This window comes from Salarias fasciatus, chromosome 4 (assembly GCF_902148845.1).
Source record: "Salarias fasciatus chromosome 4, fSalaFa1.1, whole genome shotgun sequence".
In the NCBI taxonomy this organism is placed as follows: Eukaryota; Metazoa; Chordata; class Actinopteri; order Blenniiformes; family Blenniidae; genus Salarias; species Salarias fasciatus.
Window position 1 is genome coordinate 3837889 of NC_043748.1, and position 22407 is coordinate 3860295.

The 22407-nt window shown below is 43.0% G+C and overlaps 2 protein-coding genes and 4 non-coding genes across 7 annotated transcripts; 5 read left to right on the forward strand and 1 right to left on the reverse strand.

Moving 5' to 3' along the window:
• Positions 1 to 684: 684 nt before the first annotated feature.
• Positions 685 to 8388, reverse strand: retreg3 (reticulophagy regulator family member 3). Of its 2 annotated transcripts, XM_030089498.1 has the most exons (10): positions 8324 to 8388; positions 7800 to 8046; positions 5363 to 5469; positions 5153 to 5183; positions 4928 to 5054; positions 4767 to 4851; positions 4196 to 4333; positions 3260 to 3339; positions 2778 to 2910; positions 685 to 2696 (listed from the first exon to the last, which is right to left on the reverse strand). In XM_030089498.1, exons 2-10 carry the CDS (start codon positions 8027 to 8029, stop codon positions 2155 to 2157), a joined length of 1473 nt encoding a protein of 490 aa, XP_029945358.1. In that variant the 5' UTR covers positions 8030 to 8046; positions 8324 to 8388; the 3' UTR covers positions 685 to 2154. The 2 variants fall into 2 exon arrangements, with proteins under 2 accessions (XP_029945358.1, XP_029945359.1); XM_030089499.1 differs by having other exon boundaries at positions 7800 to 8378.
• Positions 8389 to 9480: 1092 nt separating this feature from the next.
• On the forward strand, positions 9481 to 11325 carry rps11 (ribosomal protein S11). Its single transcript, XM_030089504.1, has 5 exons — positions 9481 to 9571; positions 10031 to 10171; positions 10390 to 10465; positions 10876 to 11005; positions 11130 to 11325. The coding sequence occupies exons 1-5, from the start codon at positions 9557 to 9559 to the stop codon at positions 11251 to 11253; spliced, it is 486 nt and encodes a 161-aa protein (XP_029945364.1). The 5' UTR covers positions 9481 to 9556; the 3' UTR covers positions 11254 to 11325.
• LOC115387815 (small nucleolar RNA SNORD35) lies at positions 10228 to 10311 on the forward strand. Its single transcript, XR_003931431.1, has one exon. It is a non-coding gene; the product is annotated as a small nucleolar RNA SNORD35 (small nucleolar RNA).
• On the forward strand, positions 10704 to 10788 carry LOC115387814 (small nucleolar RNA SNORD35). Its single transcript, XR_003931430.1, has one exon. It is a non-coding gene; the product is annotated as a small nucleolar RNA SNORD35 (small nucleolar RNA).
• A 6098-nt stretch (positions 11326 to 17423) lies between the features above and the next one.
• trnac-gca (transfer RNA cysteine (anticodon GCA)) lies at positions 17424 to 17495 on the forward strand. Its single transcript has one exon. It is a non-coding gene; the product is annotated as a tRNA-Cys (tRNA).
• Positions 17496 to 17929: 434 nt separating this feature from the next.
• Positions 17930 to 18001, forward strand: trnac-gca (transfer RNA cysteine (anticodon GCA)). Its single transcript has one exon. It is a non-coding gene; the product is annotated as a tRNA-Cys (tRNA).
• The last annotated feature ends 4406 nt before the right edge of the window (positions 18002 to 22407 follow it).

Here is a 22407-nt window from a genome sequence, read left to right on the forward strand (position 1 = left end):
TTCATCTTGGTTGAATTACCATTTTTTTCTCTTTTTTTTTGTTTTTACTTGATATCTATATATCAACTCTACAGACAGACTCAAAGATAGCCTTCTGCCCTTCGGATTGTGAAAAAAAATATAACCTTTGAAATTCATCACTGCATTTCATGTGAAGCAGATGTTGATTTAAGAAAATAAAAGGATTCACCCTGCAATTTGAATGAGAGTCTGGGACTTTTTGTCTGATGACAGTATAGAGTTGGGTTCATGTTACTGTGAGAGGTTTTAAGGCGATTGTAACCACATGAATTATATGACTTTTATTTTGACCACCAAGATGTCCAGAGAATCCATATCTGTTAGAGTTTAACATCACACACCTCTACAATATAGATCAGACTTGTGTTACATTGATTGTATTAGATGATCTATAATAGAATTAATGTGGCTTTTATTTATAATGGGGAGAAGTCCAGGTGCTGGAAACACTTTTGTTTTGCGTCACAATGCTATTTCTTTCTACAAAGTCATTACCAAACTGCCACCACTTCTGCTTTCAGTCCACTTATTATTTTCTGAAAGTCAATCATCCAAAAACAGGAAATAAAGGTGCGGCATGTAAATTTAACTTCCACATTTGTACATTTAGTGTTCTCCACCTGTTTCAGATTTAAAAAAAAATAAACAATACACCAGGCAAACTTAATTGCAAACATTTTATTCAGAATGATTTGCACATCAAAACATATCAAAACCAGTTACAGGGCTGAAAATACACTACTGTGCACATGACGTTATCAAACTACAAATCACTCGCGCTGAGGAAGTGAGTCGATGTTCTCCGGGAGTCGCGCTCAAACTCGAAGCTCTCCTCTCGTCTCTAGAAAACTCTCAGCAATCTTCAGTGCACTACCGGCGTTTCTCCTTCCTTTTGTGATAAAAAAATGTTTCAGCTGGGATTTTAACCTTCAAAATATCACCTCTTTATCAAAGCCAGCATGTTTTACACTATTTGCAATAACTCATTTGAAATTTCTCACATGCTTTGAGCATGAAATCCAGACCAAACAACATAAAAAGCCACGTTTTAAAACCTTTCTGTCATTTAAAACAAATGATATGATACTTCTATTTTGATGTAAACATGTTTCCCCATTAAAATATTCAGAAGAGCTATGAATGAATCACAGAATGCGATTCTTCTTTTTAAAAAATTTAGCTCAACTAAGCTACATAAAATCTAAGAATGAGAAAATATATAGACTTTTAAGGTTTTAAATATGGACACAATATGTTATTGATCTGTACGAAAGTGCTGGTAGATGATGAAAGATTGCAAACGCACAAAAAAAAGAAATCTCCTGACATAAATAATTAAAAAAGAAAAAAAAACAGCAAACATAACATAGAACACTAACCAGAGGTCAGATAAAACTACTGCAGGACAATATCAGCTCCCAATAATGGAAAAAAAACATGTCTTCACGTATTACTCAGCAGAAAAAGGACCAAAAAAAAGGAAAGAAAATCAAATGAGTCTGAAAATATTTCCAGATATTATTCAGCTTCGTCGAAAAACTACAAACACACGGTTTGTTGACAGTTGTTTGAGTAACAGATACAATCTGTAAACGTGTCAACGTGACCTCGACCCTCCTCCAGCAGCTCGGTCCCGCACGGCGAGGACAGCACCGACGTCAACAGCCGCAACGAAGTGCCCGTTCTGGACGAGTCTCGCTTCTGCAGCCACTGAAACCTAAAGGTGAAGAAGCTCAAACGAGGCTCGGCTCAACCAACAGGAATGTCAGATTTGGTCCTACGTTAAATAGCCCTGTAAGTCCAGATCTCCGGGTAGAAAAGATTTTATGGCCGCGGCTGGAACGAACCGCCGGACGGCCTCCAGGCTCAAAAAAATGCTGGTTTGTTTAACATCTCGAATGTTTTATTCTTGTGGTGCTTCCTATTGCTCAGCCTACAAAGTAAAACTTCTCCGGATGATCAGCAATTTTAAAGTACAGAAAGAAACGTTTTCAAAAGGTAGGAAAGAAAAAAAAAAAGATGTTGCACTTCACAGTGATAAACTGATGCTGATCAGAAGCCAAACATCGTCTCTCTCTCTCTCTCTCTCTCACACACACACACTCAACAACACACACGCTCATCTAAACACGCCTACTGGGGTTTACCGAGCAGACTGGACAGGAAGTTGGAGCCGTGGCTCTCCCCCCGTCGGGACGCGCCTCCCCCTCCCCCCAGAGGATCCATCTGGTTCAGTTCGGACTGATCCAGCATTTCAAAGTCCTCCCCGTCCAAGTCTGTGTCCAGCTCCGAGCTGGACTGCTTGCGGTAGCTCCGGTGGGCCCCGGCCCTGGGGGGCCCCTCCCTGCGCTGGGAGGCGGGGGGCCGAGGCTGCAGGGCCCCGGCCAGCGCCGCCTGGATCATGTTGCTGGCGATGACGCCGGCCAAGTCTCCGGAGAAGTTGGAGGCCGGCGGCAGGGAGAGCTCGGCGTCCAGGTCCTCCTGGTCCGAGTCCAGGTGGGAGTCCACGTCCAGCACCGACGCCCGGTGGCTGGCCAGCCCCGACGGGCCCAGGCTGGGCAGCCCGATGCTGGTGTCGTCGTCGTCGTCCATCAGGGTGGCGTCGGGGTTAATGGAGGGGAAGTCTGGGAGGTCCTGGGCGAAGGACTCCTCGGCGTCGCTGTGTCTGTCCAGATCTGAGCAGAACACAGAGGAGGACACTCAGAGGTAGGACGGGACCAGGAGACGCAGAACGCCGTCGAATCCCGCACACTGACCTTCAGAGCCCTCCGTCAGCGGCGTCTGACCCCGGGACAGGTTGAACGTTCCGTTATCAGTGTAGGAAACTTCAGCATCAGAGTGTTCCGAGTCGGTGAGGGCCAGCTCCTTCGCAACAATGGCGTCATCAAACTGGAAGAGAAAGCACGTTAAATACCGTAAGGCTGCTTGATGGTTGAGTTATTCACTTTCACACCTCAGACAGGCTCTTCACACTCACTTTAAGATAAAACACACACTCTATGAAGCCTCACATCTCCACAGGATGTGGCTCCGATGCAGCTAACAAACAGAACTACAAGGACGAACCACGAGTTTCATCTCTGCACTGTTAGGAACCTGTCTCCATGACGACAGAGAGAAAGACCTGGGTTCAAATCCCGACCGCAGCTGGAGGCGCCTTCTGCGCACAAATCAGTCCAACATTGCATTCTGTGAAAAAATGTTTGAGGCTGTGACAATGAGGGCGGGGCAAACCTACCGTGGGGCAGAAAGCAGCCAACTCCTCCTCGCTGTCGCTGGCTTCTCCTGAGGCGGCGCCGCGGATGGGCCGCCGCAGGACTGCAGGGTGGAGGAGAACCGGTCCACCATTAGTCCGACACTCACAGAAAGGGCACGTTAGCATTATGCAGACTGAAAACACAGCGTGGGAACACAGGGGGGCCAGGAAAGCGCTGAGCTCAAGTTTTGTCTATTCAGCCACTTTTGATGAAGCTGTGGGAGTAAAATGTTCATCCTGAAGATGGAACTTGAAATTACTGTATGAATGCTCATAATCTCCCTAAGAAACACAAACCTAAGCCTTAGTCGGGCATTGAGTTACTCCTCTTTCTGTGTGGATGTTTGAGAGTGTGAAAAAGCTTTTAGACAGATTCCTGAAATAGAGTCTGTGTCCCAACAGAAGAACCTCAGAGATCAGTGAGCAGAACTCGTGACTCTTGTGTGAGTCCCGGTCATGAAGGCTGCTGATAAAAAGTTGAACTAAAACCACAGAACGCAGTGCTGTGAGATAACGGTCATGGAACAGTAAACTGAAATGTAAAATAAAAACAGACAGTCATAGATGTATTCGTACCTCTATGAAAATATCCATACAGTTAACAGGATTTTTAAAGTCAAATTGAGCAGTAAACAAATCAGAATCTGTATAGTTAGAGGCTGTAATGTGAAGTTTTCTGATTCTGGTGTGGTTGGATACCTTCATGTTTAATATTTACAACTTGAATTATTGTCATCGGGCAAAACGTGCAAAAAAAAACAAGAAGAAGAAGTTGACTGATGCAAAGCAGAAACAGCAGCCTATCAAAACTACACAGCACACAAATATATAGTGATGTAGATTTCGATGCAGCAGTTTATACGGTTAATGTCTGACTGGCTTCATAAATCTTAGAGTCTGGACGAATAAGAAACTCACACTGGTTATCGATGGGTTTTGACATCATGTATCCACTGACGCTGAAGTCCAGCCGCTGCAGGACCGGCTCCAGCTTCATGCACACGTGCTGGAAAACCCTGTGGTAGGCTGCCAGAGGGGCCAGGAGGGTGGATAACACTGAGGGAGGGAGGGAGGACGCAAATCAGGATGTTGCTGTGGTATTAATAATATTGGCAAAGGAAACGGTTTGTTTGCTGTGTCTGACAATATTTGAGAGCTCACTGAAGCGAGACACACACAGTGGAGCAGAGCAGACGTCAGAGGCGAGGCAGGTCCTGCCCGCCCGCCCGTCTCTGCAGTCCCCGCTGGTTAAAGGTTAGAAGATTAGCTCGGTCTCTTTCTGACCTCTTTAGCTCTCTGCTCGGCTCCCTTCCCTCCCGCCTCATGAGCTTCATCCCCGCTTTAATCACCTCACAGGCCGGGCTCTGGTACCGGGGGCCCCGCAGATCCCCTTTCACCACTCGTGCATTTTTAATCTGACCGGTCAGCCCGAGTCTCCCTGCCAACACGAGCCCCGCGGCGGGGTGCGGACGCGTTCTCGAGGACTCACAGGCGGAGTAGGAGAGCACCAGTCCAGGAATGTAGCTTCCGATCATGGCCAGACAGCTGCAAACTCCACAGGTCAGGATGCAGAACTGGCAAAGAGAAAAAAAACAACTCAGCACATCCAGGCCAGACCAGCTGATGATATATCGGACATATAGTGCTCACCTTGCCAGGGTTTTGTCTTTTGTACTGCGCCACGCTGGATGCGAGAACAGCTCCGCTGACCCACGCTTCGGCGAGGTGGTGACACAGTTCAGGCACGCTGAGGATGCCGGGCTGCACCAGACCCCAGCTGGACAAACAGGACGACACGTCAACCCTCCTCTTCTTCTGAGGACGTCAAAACTGAGATCTACTGTTCAGAAAAGTCTCACATCAGTGGAGTTTTACCTCTCATTTTCTGATTCCTCCTTCTTTCTTACTGTGGAAAAACAAAAGGACATTACTGTAACAGTACTGGAGATGAGTGATGTCCACTATCGGCATGTGTTGTTATGTAAAATAAAGGATGAAAGATGATACACATCTGAAATGACAGACGGTGCAGTTAATATCGTTAATGCTAACAAACGAAATGACACAAAAGACAGAGCGCAGCACCTCTTATCTCCGGCCAGATTTTATTCCTCCACGTGTCGATGCAGACGAGCAGAGCCAGGCCAGAAGCCAGCAGGAACAGCACACGGAGCGAGGTCAAGGCGAAGAACCTGGAGGGGGGAAAAAACATGAGCATGCAGCACATTGTGGGCCAATTTCCTCAGAAATAAACAACAACAACAGCTTACATAATTCCACAATTGAGCTTAGAATTCATTAAACCGCAAATCCTCGGAGTGCCGACCGGCTGTTTTTTCCCGGCACAGGTGAAAAACAATGTCCAAAATAATCACGCGCTCTGATGGGTCATACATGTATTTTTCCCGCTGAAGCGTTTAATAAGCACCGCCGTGATTTCGCTGGTATCCAAGGAGAAAAAACCGTAAGTGACAATACAGGTTAAATGAGATTATTGTGAATAACGAGTACTAAAAGGACAGGTGCAGACAGGGATGAACGTCAGTGGCGTTTTCATGTGTTTTCCACAAACAAAAACACATGCAAATGACAAACAAATACAGAACATACACCTTCAGTTAAAGTTCTGCTGCTCCAGTTTCAAATCAGAAGACCACAAAACTTGTTTACTACAGAAATGTTGCAGCCAATCAGCAGTCACAGATTAACCCAACAAGAATTTGCAGGGGTATTTGGGGTAGAGATGTAATGAGGAGTTACAGGTAGAAATGTTGGACACAAATAAGGAGGCAACAAAAAATAATTACTGGAGATCTGATGCTAAAATTCATGATACAGCATCTCAGATTTTATTTGCCTGTGTTTTTCTAATGAACTGAACTACAAACAGCCTGTATTACCTTCTAGAGTGACTTTCTTTTGTCAGTCACTTCAGTAATGTGGGTTACTGACACATCTCTTTAGGCGAAAACTAGGCTGCCACACTGAGCATTTACTGAACTAAGAGTGAAAGAGAGAGAAAGAGGAGCAATGCCCTGAAACACCCAGCGGTCTGATCAAATAAAGGCTGAATGCATGAGGGGGTTCGGCCTCTCTCTCTCTGCCTCTTACCACACAATATCCAGGTCATCTTATCAAGACAAAACCAGCTCCAGTCCTGCTCTTGTAGCTGCTGATAAGCAGACATTTACATTATCAAAATTCAGTAATGTGCTTCACAGAATTAGAGCGGTAACTATAAATCTGAAGCATCAGTTCGAAGGATCTATTGACAGTTACAGATTTTTTAAATTCAGAAGATACAGTTTACGAAGGACATGAGAGGGAATGCTATGTGATGTATATAGTGAATATACGTCACATACGTTTTAGTGAATCTAGGTGGACTTTTGACTTTGAACCTTATAGCTAAGCTACTGGCCGAAATCTGCTACTGGAGGGAAAACCTGATTTCAAGCAGCTTTGTATTCACTTTCTAGTCAGAAAATCCAAGTTGTAGCTTGGATGTTTGGCAACAAACAACTTGAAAAACTTAAGTCCGACCCTGGACTGCAATTACACGACTCTGCCTGTTAAAGACTTACTTAATTATATATAAGCACATTATTATTTTGAATTCTAATAAATGAACTTCATTAAGTCATATTAACCTGCACACAAGTGCAAGTTATTCACAATAACAAGGACACAAGTGAAAAGCTTAGTGACATAAAACTTGCTGTAATTAAATAGCGTTGTGAATACTTTCAAGTATGTCTTAAATTATGTAACTTCATTTATATTCATTCCACACATAATTTACTATAAGCTGCTCAAGCACCCATATTTGTATGAATATTTGAATGCTTGTATTAACATTTATGCAGCCAATCATAAACATATTACAAATAATAGTGAAAATCTTTCAAAACCAGACCAGGATGGCAGTTTACTGTAAAACATCTAAGCTACAACTTAGGTTTTAGGCCTAGAAAGCATTATAATAGAGAGGTTTGGTGTTTTGCATCTTGTTCATTAAACAGATTATTATCGTGTAATGTGTCTTTTGAATATGGACACAAGTAAATTGAATCAAGTGCCTCTCAGAGGTAGATAATACTTTGAGTAGAGGACTTTGTGCTTTTACTGGGGTATTTTTCTCAGGAATTTTACTGAGATTTGACAGCAACAAGTCTAGAGAACAAAATCTAAGTAATTTGGTGATATATATGTTCCATACAACATTTTAAAATGAGGTGAATCAAAGTCACAAATATGGTGAGAATAAAAGAAGTTCCCCTGTAGTGATGAGAGACACTGAGCACATTTGGCTTTTACACCCTCCTTGGCTGTGAAGACACAAACATCATCAATTAAAGTGGTAAAGTGGATAATCCAGGCCACCAAACTGCTCTCTGGATTAAGACTACAGACATAAATCGTAAGTGTCTGCTCGGCGTCTATACTTAGTCCCACTCAGCCATCTGCCTGCTGTTGAACTGACAGGTGAAACAATGTTTAAAGAAAGACACCAGACGCTCACCAAAACAGCAGGTTGACCGCAGCGTAGAGCAGGGCGCACTGGACGGGTCTCTCCCACACCAGGGCGGACTGTAGGTAGGTCAGGACCGGCTCGTAGGGCCCCAGCCGGGACAGGAGGGCGGCTTTGACCGCTCGGACCCGGCTGTCTCTCTCGCTGGAGCACGGCCGGCTCCGCAGATAAGCGGACCTGTCAGCCGCCAGCGACTCGTGCATTGCTCCGGTGTGCGCCATAGTCGATTCACTAAAGCCTGTGAGAAAAAGACACCGGGGCTCAGCGGAGACAGGTAAACAGGAGGCTCCGCGGGTTAAACGGCTCGATGAGAGGGCACCGCGAAGCCGCTCAAAGCCGCTCCGACTCACGCCAGCGACCGATATAGCTCCGTGCTAACGGACCCGTCCGCGAACAGCGAGCCAGGCCGAGTCAAATCCCCGCAACAACGTATCATAACACAGCGCCGACTGCAAAACAAGCAGGCGCACCGAGAGAGCCACCGTGACAGCGTCCGAGGAGAGACTGACACTCACTATTTTGACATGTTTGCAGAAATGTTGCTTTCTCTTCGGAAACTGACAATATGGCGCAGCCTGTTTTTCTGAATCGGAAACGGACCAATCAGAGCTCACGGATTCCTCTGCGTCATGATGCGTTCAAAGACATGGGAAATCGGTCCAAATTAATGGGTACTTCAGGGACGATCGGACAATTCTTAATGTATCTCTTTTCTATTATCAATAACAAACAAAAAATAATAATAATAAAAATAAGCAGTCACTTTTTGTAAAATTCTGATAATAAGTGTGAAATTTTATCTTCGATAAACCTGACAAAAAATCTGAAGCTCCAAGAAACTGTTTTAGTTTTGTAATTTTCCAAGAGAAATTGATATTCTTGGGCATCCTAACACCTGAAGGCCAAAGGTAGGCCTTAGATGTGCTTAATTGGCCCCAAGCGTGTCATTGTGACATTGTCAATCAAAAAAGAATTTGTATTGTAACAAACTCAATTTTCACAACAACAAGAATAATTCATTCAGTTATGAAAAATATTGAAAAATGAGCCCCTCACACATATTTTTATGGGGCACACACGTCGACTGAAGACATCCTGATTTAAAAAAAGTAAACAATTTAATTGACAGTTTTATTTCATGAAACAAATCCCACTATAATGTTGTTGCATTGTGGTAAATGAAACAAACACAAATACACAACAAACCTGCTCCAGTGACATTGAGCATACAGTCAGAAGAGAGCAAAGCTCAAAACAACAGTCTTTTCCCACACTGTCTAAATAAATACATGAATAATAGGTGAATAACGGGGGTGCAGTGCAATGAATGAAAAAAGTATCAGTGATGTGCTTAATCAGTTAGTCCTTAATCCTAAATGGTATTAAATGCATCTATATTCTCTCAAAGTTCTGTTGTTTTTCCTTTAATAAGTATATTATCATTTCTAATGGTGACAGTGAAATAATTTGCCTTATTCATTGCTCAGTGGTTGATAATTTTCAGAACAGTACAAGACATTTCACAAATTGTAACTTGTCAAAACGTTGTTACTGTCATAAAGCGGTTTGTACATGTTGTATGCGTTCGATTAATCTTGTCAAATGTACTACATGAAATCCTAAAATATAATTTGTGAAAAAGAACTTCTTTTCTAGCTCCGCTTCTTGCAATACGTCACTTCCGGTGCCTCGTCCTCTTCCGTGCGTCGCGCGCATGCTCAGGTCTCTTTACGACTCGGCACGCGAAGATGGCGGACGCTCAGGTACTTTTGTCAAAGCGGCGTGGTGATTTTAAATCGGATTTTTCACGTTGTTGTCTCTGCCCTAGTTGGCTCAAGCACCGTCTTCAGCCCCATCTACTACTTATACATGCCCCAGAGTCGTTTAGAACCGCAATTACACGTTTACAACATGTATCTGGTGACCGGTTCTATCCCCTCGTGTAGCTAAGAACTAGCTGCTAGGCTAGCAGTTCTAGCTTAGCGTGCTACGTTGTGTGGATTGCTTTAAACGCATCCCGATTTGGCGGAGAATTGTAAACCTTTTTCGTTTGTTAATGCAGAGTGCTCTGTGTGCTGGAACGTATGTTGTTACTGCAGTATTTTTGCATTTTCAGTATTTCCGGTGGTGTGTAGCGTCGTGGGCGCTAGCTGGCAGGAACTCAATGGGAAATGCAGCTATCGTGGTTTTTGCCACAGTCTGAACTCATCTTTCTTTTCCAGACCGAGAGGGCTTATCAGAAACAGCCCACCATCTTCCAGAACAAGAAGCGTGTTCTGGCCACAGATGGTGGAAAGGAGGTGAAGGAGAAGATCCCCCGCTACCACAAGAGTGTCGGACTGGGCTTCAAGACTCCAAGAGAGGTAATCATCAGCTCTTCATTTGCTTCATGTTAATTCTGATAATACAGGTGTTAAGCTGCAAATGATGTTTTTCTCACGATGGTCTTCCAAGCCCGCAGGGTTCTGACGACAGTGCCTTTAGGCAACACTGATGCCACCTTTTATTCAACACCTATTATCCACTGAACTTATGTATAATTTTATATTCAATTATTAATAACACAATTTGTTTCCTCCAGGCTATTGAAGGCACTTACATTGACAAGAAATGCCCCTTCACCGGGAACGTCTCCATCCGTGGTCGTATCCTCTCGGGTAAGTTCATGAACACTTTTATTTTGATACCTGGTGTGGCTAGTTGAACAGTGTTTTTTTTTTTTTTTTTTTAAAGATGTTTCCTTTTTTAAATGGTTAATGCAGAAATAGCTATTAAAGAAATGGAGCAAACACCAGTTGCATTTAAGAACTGCGAGTTTGTGAAGGTTGAAATGGCGTGAAATGTTTTCTTATTATAGCAGCCCAGCTTTTACCACATTAATCTTTGTCACTATCCTGCAAATGATGCTTATTCTCACGATGGTCTTCCAAGCCCTTGGGGTTCTGACGACAGTGCCTAATGGCAACACTGATGCAGCCTTGTGACAAGCATTTCTCTCACATAACGCAGAGAACTGCACTCACCTGTTGTACACAGGCTGTTGAATACAAACTGCTCTGTGTTTCAGGTGTGGTGACCAAAATGAAGATGCAGAGGACCATCGTCATCAGACGTGACTACCTGCATTACATCCGCAAGTACAACCGCTTTGAGAAGAGGCACAAGAACCTCTCTGTCCACCTGTCACCTTGCTTCAGGTACAGTAAATGAGAAGTTTCCTCTGAACCAAATGTGGTTTTTAAATGTTCATAACTTGCGTGACTTTATCTCAGATGGCTGAAGTGTAGCAAGCTAATTTTATTTATTTTTTTACTTCTGCAGAGATGTCACAGTTGGCGACATTGTCACCGTTGGAGAGTGCCGACCACTCAGCAAGACTGTGAGGTTCAATGTCCTCAAAGTGACAAAGGCTGCTGGTGCCAAGAAGCAGTTCCAGAAGTTTTAGGTGTGTGAGCAGGAAGGCTACTGCCGGCCAACTTGTGTCACTGTCAAATAAAGAAAACCTTGTTTAAATCGTTTCTATTGAAATTTCTTCATTGCAGGTTTGTTTTGATGTTAGGGTGCAGCTGTTAATTTGAATGTGAGCTCAATGTTACACAAAGCACTTGGTTTTCTAAGCATTTAGGCAAATCTCATTGCAACTGAATATTATGAACCTTACCACACAGTTTTAATTGGTCACAATCAATCTTGAGCTTATAGGTGACTTCAGAGGCTTCCAAGCTCAACAAACAGTGGTAACAAATCAGTGGTCCACTGATCCCTCACTTAAGCACAGGCAGAACATAAATGGAAGCAGTCAACTTAAAGTGTTTCTTTAGTGTTGACTTTACATTTTCTTAAATAGGGTTCTGTTCCGTTGAGAATAGAAGCCAAAATCCTAGCATGCTGGACTCTAAGTCAATCCATGCAAGTTTATACAGAACAGTGAATGATTATTATTTAAAGAGTTCAGTGTGTTCTTCACAGCAGTGTTACCATAAGTTATGTGGTTGAAAAGCTTGACGTGGGTTAAGGGGCAGGACAGTCCAGACATGTCAAAGTGGGAGATGGGAAAAATATTTAACTCATGAATGCGGAATGTGTTAATGTGGGATTCAGAGAAAAATAGCTTGCCCAACGAATGACTCTAAAGAGACTGACGGGTGATATTTCACAGCTGAACCTTGAAAAAATTTCCATTCATTACCTTAAGCATTTACAAAGGTTTGCAGCTTTGTTTTACAAAAGAAGTAGGAGAAATAACATTCCTGTCCTAATTGCTGTGATACATGTTTTCATAAAATAATCACCTTGAAGTCTTTCCCAGCTGATCATCTGTTAGTTTTTCTCAATAGCTTCAATGCATTTCTCAGTTCAATCTACAGGCATTTGTGCACAGCATACCAGCAGATTCTCATTCCTTCTGCTTCTGGACATGCATCAGTTGCTTTAATACAACTCTGCTGTTTTATAATAACAATAATAATAATAATGCATTGGTTTTATATAGCGCTTTTCAGGACACTCAAAGATGCTTTACATGGCATTATTCATTCACATCATACTGGGTGGTGGTAAGCTGCTACTGTAGCCACAGCTGCCCTGGGGCAGACTGACGGAAGCGAGGCTGCCAATCTGCGCCATCGGCCCCTCCGACCACCAACCATTCACTCTCACAACTTTCATACTGGGCAACGTGGGTGAAGTGTCTTGCCCAAGGACACAACATTTGCTTGGCCAAAATGGCCAAAATGAACTATACTTTCTCTATGTATCTCTAACTATACATTATGAAAATAAAAGTCCTCATTTCATTACTTGAGTCATTAAAAATGTTGGATTAGTTGTAAAAATATGTCAAACAAATCTTAGACATTTTTAATCTTTTTTCCTGAAAATGTCTCTTAAATTAAGTTATTCTCAGGTGAACTTCAGCTTTCACTGATGAAAAGGAAGGTGTGAAGTTATTTTTAACTTTATTTGCAACAAATGATGTTACTTCTCTACAGTCTCTCAGCTGAATCCCATCAACCCCCACTTTACAAGCATGTGTGAACCAAGCAGGACACGGCGTGGACCATTTTCGCAATGCTGTGACAAAGAAACGAAAGGTCCGCCTCATGGAAAGCAGTGAGGATGTGGGGAAGATGGGGAAAATGAGGAGGAGGCCAAGTTCCTGATGAAATTAGAGCGCCAGTACATTTAGGAATCATGTTGTGAATCGTGGCCTCATAATGACTGAGGCTGGTCAGAGGATGCAGTCAAGTGTTGGATGAATCACTGTAAATTTAATTATTCAAACATTTGGTTTGGGGAACAGGTGTGTATAATGACAGGAATTCAGCACCAAACAATCTACATTAAACTACTATCATTGAATTGTACTTAAAGCTTGCACTTTTTACATTTAGACTTACAGCTTTCCTGCAGTGTAAATTTAGTGTATTGTGGTGTAGAGTAGTTCACCATATTTACTGTAGTTTTAATCTGTGCCACACAGGATTGCAGACAACCTTGCAGAGGTGGAAGAGGAGCCGTTTTCACTCTGCAAGGAGATCATTTTGTACAACGGTAATTGCAAACAATGCCATACAACGGAGAGCGATACAAAGAAGTGTTGTAGCACATCTTTGGGAATATTGAATCTGTTTCAATCTCTACAACTCACTAAATACAGTAATGTTCAACTTTACTATCATTTTAAAATGGCTGGGTTAATATTCTGTAGCGCTGTTTGAGCATTTTCAGCTGGAGTCACCAAGATCTGACTTTTTTGTGTTGGAAAACACTTCAGAGTGAAATGATAAAAACATGACATTTGACTGTCTGGTTCATAAACAATGGTGCTAGGACTTTTCATTTTGATGACACTGGCACTTTCACAGACACAAAAACTTGCTTTTGAGGAATGAACTATCTATTTTGAGTAAGTGCTATCTAATAGGTTTTACTTTTTGTGATAATTGTTTTGAGAAGTGCATTAACTGTTGTGCAAAAGTAAAACACGATGTGAAAAAAGCACCAAACTGACTGAGAAAAACTGTAATGTGAAAACCTGAACACACTAAAAGGATGTTACTTCAGTATACATAAGGTCGAGCCATAACATGAACAATATTTACCTTTTGTACAGAGATATTCATTAATTTAAATGCAGTATATTCCTCACATGGACCTTCAGTAGTATTACAGTGGCTTTTTATTGGATATACCTGAATATATCCAAACTGTGAGTTTTGGATTTTGTTTTACAAATATCTTGTCAGAAATAAAGGTTAAAAAATGTTTGCTTCACATGGAGGAATGTTCCTGTTCACTTAGAATAAAAAGATGCAATGTTTGGGTTGAATTTGTGTAATTTGTTGGAACTTAATATATGTTTGATGTAAAGAAGGAAACCAATACCTTGATTTATTCCAAAAATCCAGAATTTACTGTAGAAATGATTTATTGATTGAAGATTTAAGAGTTTTTAGACTTCAGAGATGGTTTCAAACCAGCAGGTGTCTACTATGAACATTTTCTTCAAGAGGTGAAATTTCACAGATTTCGCAATTTCCATGTGAACTTCTTAACCGTGATATTGTGCACACTTCTTAAAAGAGAACGATACGCTTGATGTTGCAAATAAGGTTGTTCTTCTTCCATCCCTATTTCATTTGGCATTTTGAAACTTTTGTAATTGCTAGAATATTTTAGTATCAATTTATGTCCCTCTCATATGTGGCAGAGACACCCTGCTTGTTACAGTGACAATTCACCCAATACGCCCCAAAGCAGGCGTCAGGGTTTAGATTTCACTTCTGCTTTTAATTCAGTAAAGATACTTCTCCTTCCTGAAAGGAGACCTGTTTGACTCATCCTCAGTGCTTTGAATCAGGATGCTTTCCCTCCCCGGCTGCAGCATCCAGTACTTCATACATTTGTCCAGCAGAGGGCAGCAGATTGACACACTGGAGGGAAGATAAGAAGAGCGGCTAATGAACAGGGAATTGAACCCTACAGCTGGAGCGTGATTGGATAACAGATCTTTAGGTGGGGGGAGATAAATCGCTCAAAGGCCTCCTGCTTTGTTTTGCTTTTAAGAATCATATAACCGGACTCATTCTGAGCATAGCTTCATTTCACAAATCAAGCAGTGGTTTTAAAGTCGTGTAAATCCCTGCTTAGATATGGATTGGACCTCTTCAGTGTGGAGTTTGCATGTTCTTGATGTGCACAGGTGGATCACCTCAGTCAGCTGAACAGAGCGTTTTAAAAGACAAATACCCACCATGTCCTTCTGCCTTGGTACCTTGGTTTGTGTATTTTGAGCTATCATCATTGTGGAAAACTCTCATGACGCTGTGGTGAAAACATGACCTCCTTTTATTGTGAAAGCGTCTGAGATCCAAACAAACACATGTAAAGCAGGCATGCTCTGCGAGCCCAGACCTCAGTGTGTTCGTCAGCTGATTCATTAGCATGTGTCCCTGTTTGTGTTTAAGACGATGACAGCTTCTCTGTATGGGAATCAGTCAGCCGCCTCCCCTCTCTCCCTCCCCTCCGCCGTCTGTCTACTGAGTGTCAGTATTAACATAATGATGCTGTAGATGCGCTTTTCCCAATGTCCCAGTGAATGTGGACCATATGGTGACGATGCAGAGAGGAGAAAGTCGGCGCTGTGAGCTCAGCCCATCATTAAGCGATTAGCAGAGTGAGCAGCTCTTCTCCTGGCGGTTTGCTTTGACAGAAACAAACATTTCCACAATTACAGTTTACATATTTGTTATGATGTTGTTGCTCTCCGCCTTTGCTGCTGTGTTTACCTAAACAGCAGTGTCCTGGCTTCAAACCACAAATTGTCCCCCTGTGCAGAGGGGGCTTTCCCAGCTCCGTCTCCCCACAGTGAAGACACTCCAGGAGGGTGGGAGGGCCTTCAAATGTTCTTCCAATAACAGCCCCCTCTCATGAGCAGACACCCCAGGGAGCACGAAAACACGGCCGGCCACCCAGCCCACATGAGTGCATTTACGCTCCCACAGAGTGTTTGTCTGAGGGCAGAGGTCTGATCCCTCAAAAGGGCCCGAGCAGCCATAATAAACCCGAGCTGACAGCCCAGCCGTGATGGATATACGCTGTCGGAGAGGTCTGTTTGTCCTCTGGTTATCTGCTGAACTGTGCGTGTGTGTGTGTGCATCTTTCGGTAATCAGGATCAACCTATTTGCACCATTCCAGGTCAAAAGTTCAACAAAGCTTTTGGACAAATAACCTATTGATTGCAAATTTCAAAAGCGAGGACAGCAAATGTTCACCTTGACATCTTGGAAAAACATCAATGCCATTCTGTGGTCGTGAAAATGTCAGTGGTGGAGAAGCAGTGTGAGTTCTGGGTTTGAGTTTTCCATTTGGAGGCATCTCCAAAAGGTGGAGGTGAACTCTGCAGACGGAGGTTTAGTGCGCCGTCCATCCATCCATCCATCCATCCATCACAAGCTGCATCGCAGTGGAAAACCCGAACGTCCAGACCCGCACTGCCTGTCCTCCGCCTGCGCCAGCAGACACCCCGTCCGCCGACCTGTCTCGCTTCACATTCCTGCTCGTTGCCAGCATGTTGACCCAGTGTCACGGAGCGTACTTGCGGTCGTACTTACTTGTGTATCTAAAGGCAGGGATGTTAGCTCAGAGGGTCAGTGCAATGAGGGTAATGGCCGCTGTCTAAACAGCGGCCGTCTGGAGGCCCAGCGGGACGTTCGATCTGCACCGTGCCAATGCTGGACCCCTACTCTGGGACTGTTGGGCGGCTGTCAGCAGCATCCAAGCTGTTTTCCAGCAGTAAAGCAGAGCTGATGGACTGAACAGATGGAAGCTATGATGTATGAACTATGAAGGAGCAGCAGATAAAGCCCCACATCCTGTACTCTGCTCCACACACAGAATGAGACTGTGCTGAAGCACGAAGTGAGATCGCAGTTTGCTGGGAAAAAAATATCATCTTGGTTTCATATCAAAGCCTGATTCCCTGATTCTCATTAATCCTCACTGTGTAAATTATTGAAAGTTGCACAAATACTTTATTTCATGTACATATATAGACAATTATATACACAGTGGTGTATAAATCTCCCCATATCCCGACAGCTGTAGAGTAAAGCCAGTCGTCTCACACAAGCACGCAAACACTAATTATGTCTGACAAGGAGTAGGAAGAAGTAAGGCTGTTTAATCTGACCCAGCCAAGGCAGAGTTGATAGGTCTGTACTTATACATATACTTAATTTTTCACAAAAATCACTTTCGTCCTTTTGAATTGATACTTTTCAGACTAGAGAGCAGACCTTTGAAGGTCAACAGTGAAGCAGTGGGACACGAACTTCACCCAGTGGTTAATATGATGTGTTAAAAAGAAATTCACACTGACTTAAAAAGTGAAAGAGCTGCCATTATTTTCAACAGCAACTCCATGCTGGGTGATCGTTGCATTTAAAAGCTAAAATTGGACCGGAGAGTAGAGAATGGAGACTATTAGTGTATTATTGCCACGTCTCTTTTTTAAAAATTCCTGTTTTCATGTAAATGAATAATCTGAAAAAAAACATTTTTTTAAAATTCATGTACTGGTGATTAAGGTATTGTCATAACAGAATGAAGGTGGGGGTATAGCTCAGTGGTAGAGCATTTGACTGCAGATCAAGAGGTCTCCGGTTCAAATCCGGATGCCCCCTAAAGTATTATACTTAATTAAAGCTCTCTTGAAAGGGTCATCTCAAGAAAGATGCACTCCTAAAGTTTATGAACTTTGGACGTTATGGAAGTGAGTATTGTTTGGAGAACAGTGATGAAGTTCTTCGAAAGACATGTTGCTTTACTCCCAGCGCTATTTAAACTTTATGTGTCAGTCCCACATGATGTTATTCACATAAAAAATAAAAGACCAATGACTAACCAAGGGGGTATAGCTCAGTGGTAGAGCATTTGACTGATCATTCATAAATTATCATGATAAACATCTGAATAATAATATATGGAGAAGACAGTGTGTGGTTCAGATCAGGAAACCAGAAAAACTACAGAAGTATGGACTTGTTTATGATAGATATTTTTTCTTTGCAAAGATATTTCAAAATTCTCTAGAAATGTGCAAAACCCACAAATGTGAGGGGGTATAGCTCAGTGGTAGAGCATTTGACTGCAGATCAAGAGGTCTCCGGTTCAACTCCGGATGCCCCCTAACCTTAAGTTTAAGGTAAGTATTCATTCATTAGTACATATTCCAGCTCCTATACATCCCTTCTGTTGACAGTGCACCACCTTCAACACTATAAAACTTCATAAGCAGTCCTTATTACACCAGGCCCAGATTGAAAACCATTGTACCTCGACTCCTCAAATCTGTACTCCACCCAGGAAGCTCTTGGTGATCCTCCATAGAGCTTTGAGGATGTTCCACCGAAAAGTCTCCCTAACATGCTACGATCTGGGTAATTTTATATTCGGACTCACATGGTAATGTCTGACTGAAGTGTAGAATGTTAAATCAACAGGTTGCTGTTTGATTTACTTGCGACTCTTTGATTTTTCGATAAACGTCCAACATAACTTTATGACCGCTGAATTTGAGTCCGCTGTATCTCACGGGAGACAAAAAAGTATTCTTCTATTACCCCCAGACTGTTTTATTTTCACACTGCAATATAATATGCATCCATTAAGCCGGCTGCTGCAGGAGCGCTGTGGGCTCCAGCGAGGGTCAGCCCGGGGTCAACCCTCCACATCTGCACATGTCATCAGCCCAGACGTGATCCACACAAAGACCGCCAATGTTCTTGAGCCAGACACAGACCGGCGTTCGGCATTCAGATGAGGCATGAAAACAGGACATGGCACCCAACGACAGCCCGACGGCAGCCTGCACGCAGGCAGCGTTCGCACAAGTTCAATCTGAAGTCAGCGAAAGTCGACTTGGTGAATAACAAGCATGTCAAGATCTATGTCTTGAAGGTTAGAGGTTCTCGTCACAGTGATCGGTTTCTGATATCTACAAGCTTCTTAACTGATTCTAAGTGTTTTAACAGATGCAGCTGCTGCTTTCAACCTGACAGCAAAGATGCATATATCTCCGCAGGGATATGTCTGCCAGTGCTTTGTAAACATGTGCAGTTTGTTATACCAATGATACCTAATTACACATGAGTGAGAAAAATCCAGGCGGTGATTCCAGAGGAGCTCAGTATTGAGCAGCATCCATTACAAAACCCTGATTGATCGTCGTTCCCCGCGGTCCGCCCAGTAAGCCGAGAGCCGCGCGGCCGCATCTCAGATTTACACCACGGCGCCTAATTCAATATTCTCATGTTCAGCCGCGTTCATGCCTGTCTGTCAGACGGACAGCTCCGTCCGGCGTGAGTGAGCGCCGCGGGCATCTCAATTTTACACCGTGCCGCCAGATCAAAGTGCGGGCTGGTGCCGGCGGGTCACGGGACGGGGCGGTTGTGTGCAGCCGCGCTCTCGGGTCATGTGTGAAGCATCCAGCATGGCTGTCATCGGAGCATCCCCCGGGTGCGCTCCCGCTGAGTGATGGCCTCACACTGGAGCCCCGAATCCTGCAGCACACAAAACAGGCGGAACCCGGACTGCAGATCTAACGTGGACTATTTTCAGATGTTGCTGGGAGAGCTGGGTCCACACACAGAATAAATCTCAATGAGTGTGGTTACATGGGTGTTTTTAATGCAGAATTGGTTTATTCTGAATTAAGAAATTCGGAATTACATTAATTTACGTCGTGTTTACATGGGAAAAATTAAGAGTTAAATTTCTCTCTCACGCCGGGGTCTGCGAAGCGTTCTTATTGGACAAGGCTTGGCCGTGACGTACTGACGTCTCCTGGAAGTAAACAGCGTTTTTCTCGTCTTTCTTTCTCGAATAACTTTGACGCTACAGCTCTGAAAATGTCCGTGTTGTTAAAGCGCTCGTCGATCCGCTCGTTCCATCGTGTAGAATTCTTCTAAAACTGCCGTGAAATGAATCGTCTACATACGAGTCGAAACGTGGACCGCGGGCCGCCATCTTGGAATGTTGCGTCATCACGACGGCGCATGCGCAGAACGACCAGAATGAAGTTGCACCGAATTAGCATATAATTCTACTTCCAAAGGAGAATAAACCTGCCGTTTTATTCGGATTTAAACTTAATTATGAATAAAGTTTTCATGTCATTTTATGAGGAATTAGGCTTTATTCAGATTTATAGAGGAATAAAAACTCCCGTGTAAACGCACAGGATGTGCAGATTTACTTTCTCATACATAATGGTATAAAACATTAGATTTATGCTTAATAAAAACAAATACAACAAATAATTGATGCACAAATACCAGAAGTTTCTATCCCTTGTATTCTTGCATTCTCTGACTTTGTGTTTGAGAAAGTAACAAAAGAAGTGTAAAATGTAACACTTCTCCCTGTAAAGGGTAACAGGAGAAACTCAAAGCAACGCCCCAAAGCAACAGTTTGTGCCGCTATCGAGCGCTTCCTGCGCAGCGAGGGAGGAATTCACCCCGGCAGATGGTGCGGCCGAGACCCCCGAGGCCTCAGGCAACGCTACACCCTGGGACCCGGACACCTAATCGTGCCCCGCCGAGCCTCTCACCTGCTGCTCCGCGGCTCACAATGTTATCTCATCTCCCTGACCTATTGTGGCTTCCACGGGTGATAATGACAGTTAAGAGACCCACGCAGCGGCGGGGCAGTAGCCCACCGTCCCCAGAGACAGGCGGGATCATGGGAAACCTCAGCGTAATCGATCTCTCCATCTCGCCTCCTCTGGTGGATCTGATTTCTGATCTCAACCTGCACTCAGCTCCAGAGTTCTTTAAGTTTAAAGCACAGATTGTTTTGATTTGCAGGACAATAGTTTGAGGACTTGTTGTGGTTTGTCACTCCACTGCTGCTTCATGTGAAGTTCAGAGTTTTTTTCCTTATTTTTAATGCTCCTTTATAGTTCCACTCGCTTGATTTCCATTTTTCCACTGTGTCCATGAGAGTTTACAAAGTTTCTATAGACTGTGAATATGCAATGCTGGATAACCATGGTTGGTTGCATTTGAAAAACCAGCCTACTTAGCCAGACCACGGCATTGAGAGGATCCTTCTTTTGTCGTTGTTTTCTGCTGTTTGAATTTTCACTTTGTCATTTTTCCCTGAGAGAACTCCAACACCTATTTAACGCTGGTTCCCACCATCTCAGATATTGTCACGGTGGCCCAGTTTTCTACGGAGCTCTGCTATGACTTAATTAGACTCTCATTACTTCACCCTGGATGAGTACCTCTTCAGTAGATCACACTCCGGATGGGAAAGTGACCCTCTGGGTTGAAAACAACAGAAAGATTATTCATATTGAGAATAGCTGTCTATTTCTTTTTTTTTTTTTTTCTAAAGACACTCCAGTTTCACATTCTCTCAAATGTATTGTCAGAGTAAAAAAGATCGTGATCTGTGTCCTAATTTCATGAAAATGGCTTTATTTTCCATCAACAGTCTCATGTAGTAACATCTGTTTCTCGACGCAAACACACTGGATTCAATTGAAGGAGAGCAGTGATGAAAAAAAGAGCCAAAACAAACAGAACCTTCTCTGTCCAGAAAACTAACAATGCATTTCACTGTCCTTAAGATCTATTTTAAGTCTTTGATTTAATGTACTCATTGAGTCGCTTAACTACACTGTCAGTGGTTTACATCTGGGAAATATTATGCTTGAATGCATGCAATGAATGTTTTTTCCCTTTAATGTGTTTCAGAGAAAATGTAAAAAGATAACGTTCAGTCCAGCATATGGGCTTGTATAACAGCAGAACATTAGCGGCGTGGTAAAATTCAAAAAGCTGGACCAACAACAAAAGAAGTCTGTGGCTCGTCTCCATGTTCGTCCTCCATAAACATGTATGGGTTACATGTCAGGGTCCTGGACAGCCTCAAATGACGGCGCGCCATATTTCAAGTCCCGCTGTGTGTATGAGCTCAAAACACAAAGGGAAGGAAGTGAGGGGCGTTTCACTGTGATCTGTTTCATTACCCGTTTCTATATGAGCAAGAAGAAGAAGAAGAAGAAGAAGAAGAAGAAGAGTGTCCTCTTGCTTCGGTTTGCAGCTGAAGAACAAACAAAAGAGATCAAATGGAGAGAGCACACCCAATCAATGAATGAATGGCATGAACTGTCTCCTTTGTTATAGTATACAATCAACAAAAAAGATTGAAAATGAAGTTTCCCAGATCTCACATGACGAGGAGTGGGGGTTTTCTTTCTCTTTTTTTTAATGACATCTGCCACAGATTTGATCTCGATAAACATCACAGGCCTCGTCCATGTCAGCATCATTTAAAAGAAACACCATCTTTCTGTAAAGCATCCTTGAGTGAGTGTCTAGAAAGGCGCTGTGAAATAAAATGTATTATTATTATTATTATTATTATTATTATTATTATTATTATTATTATTATTACAATATGACGTTTTTTTTTTTTACTGTAAATACCTACTGAAATTCTTCAGTTTTGCATTATATCAAATCAAATGGTAAGACTCTCCATAGCCAGGAGGTTGTAATCTTTTTGGTGAAATGTTAAAATGAT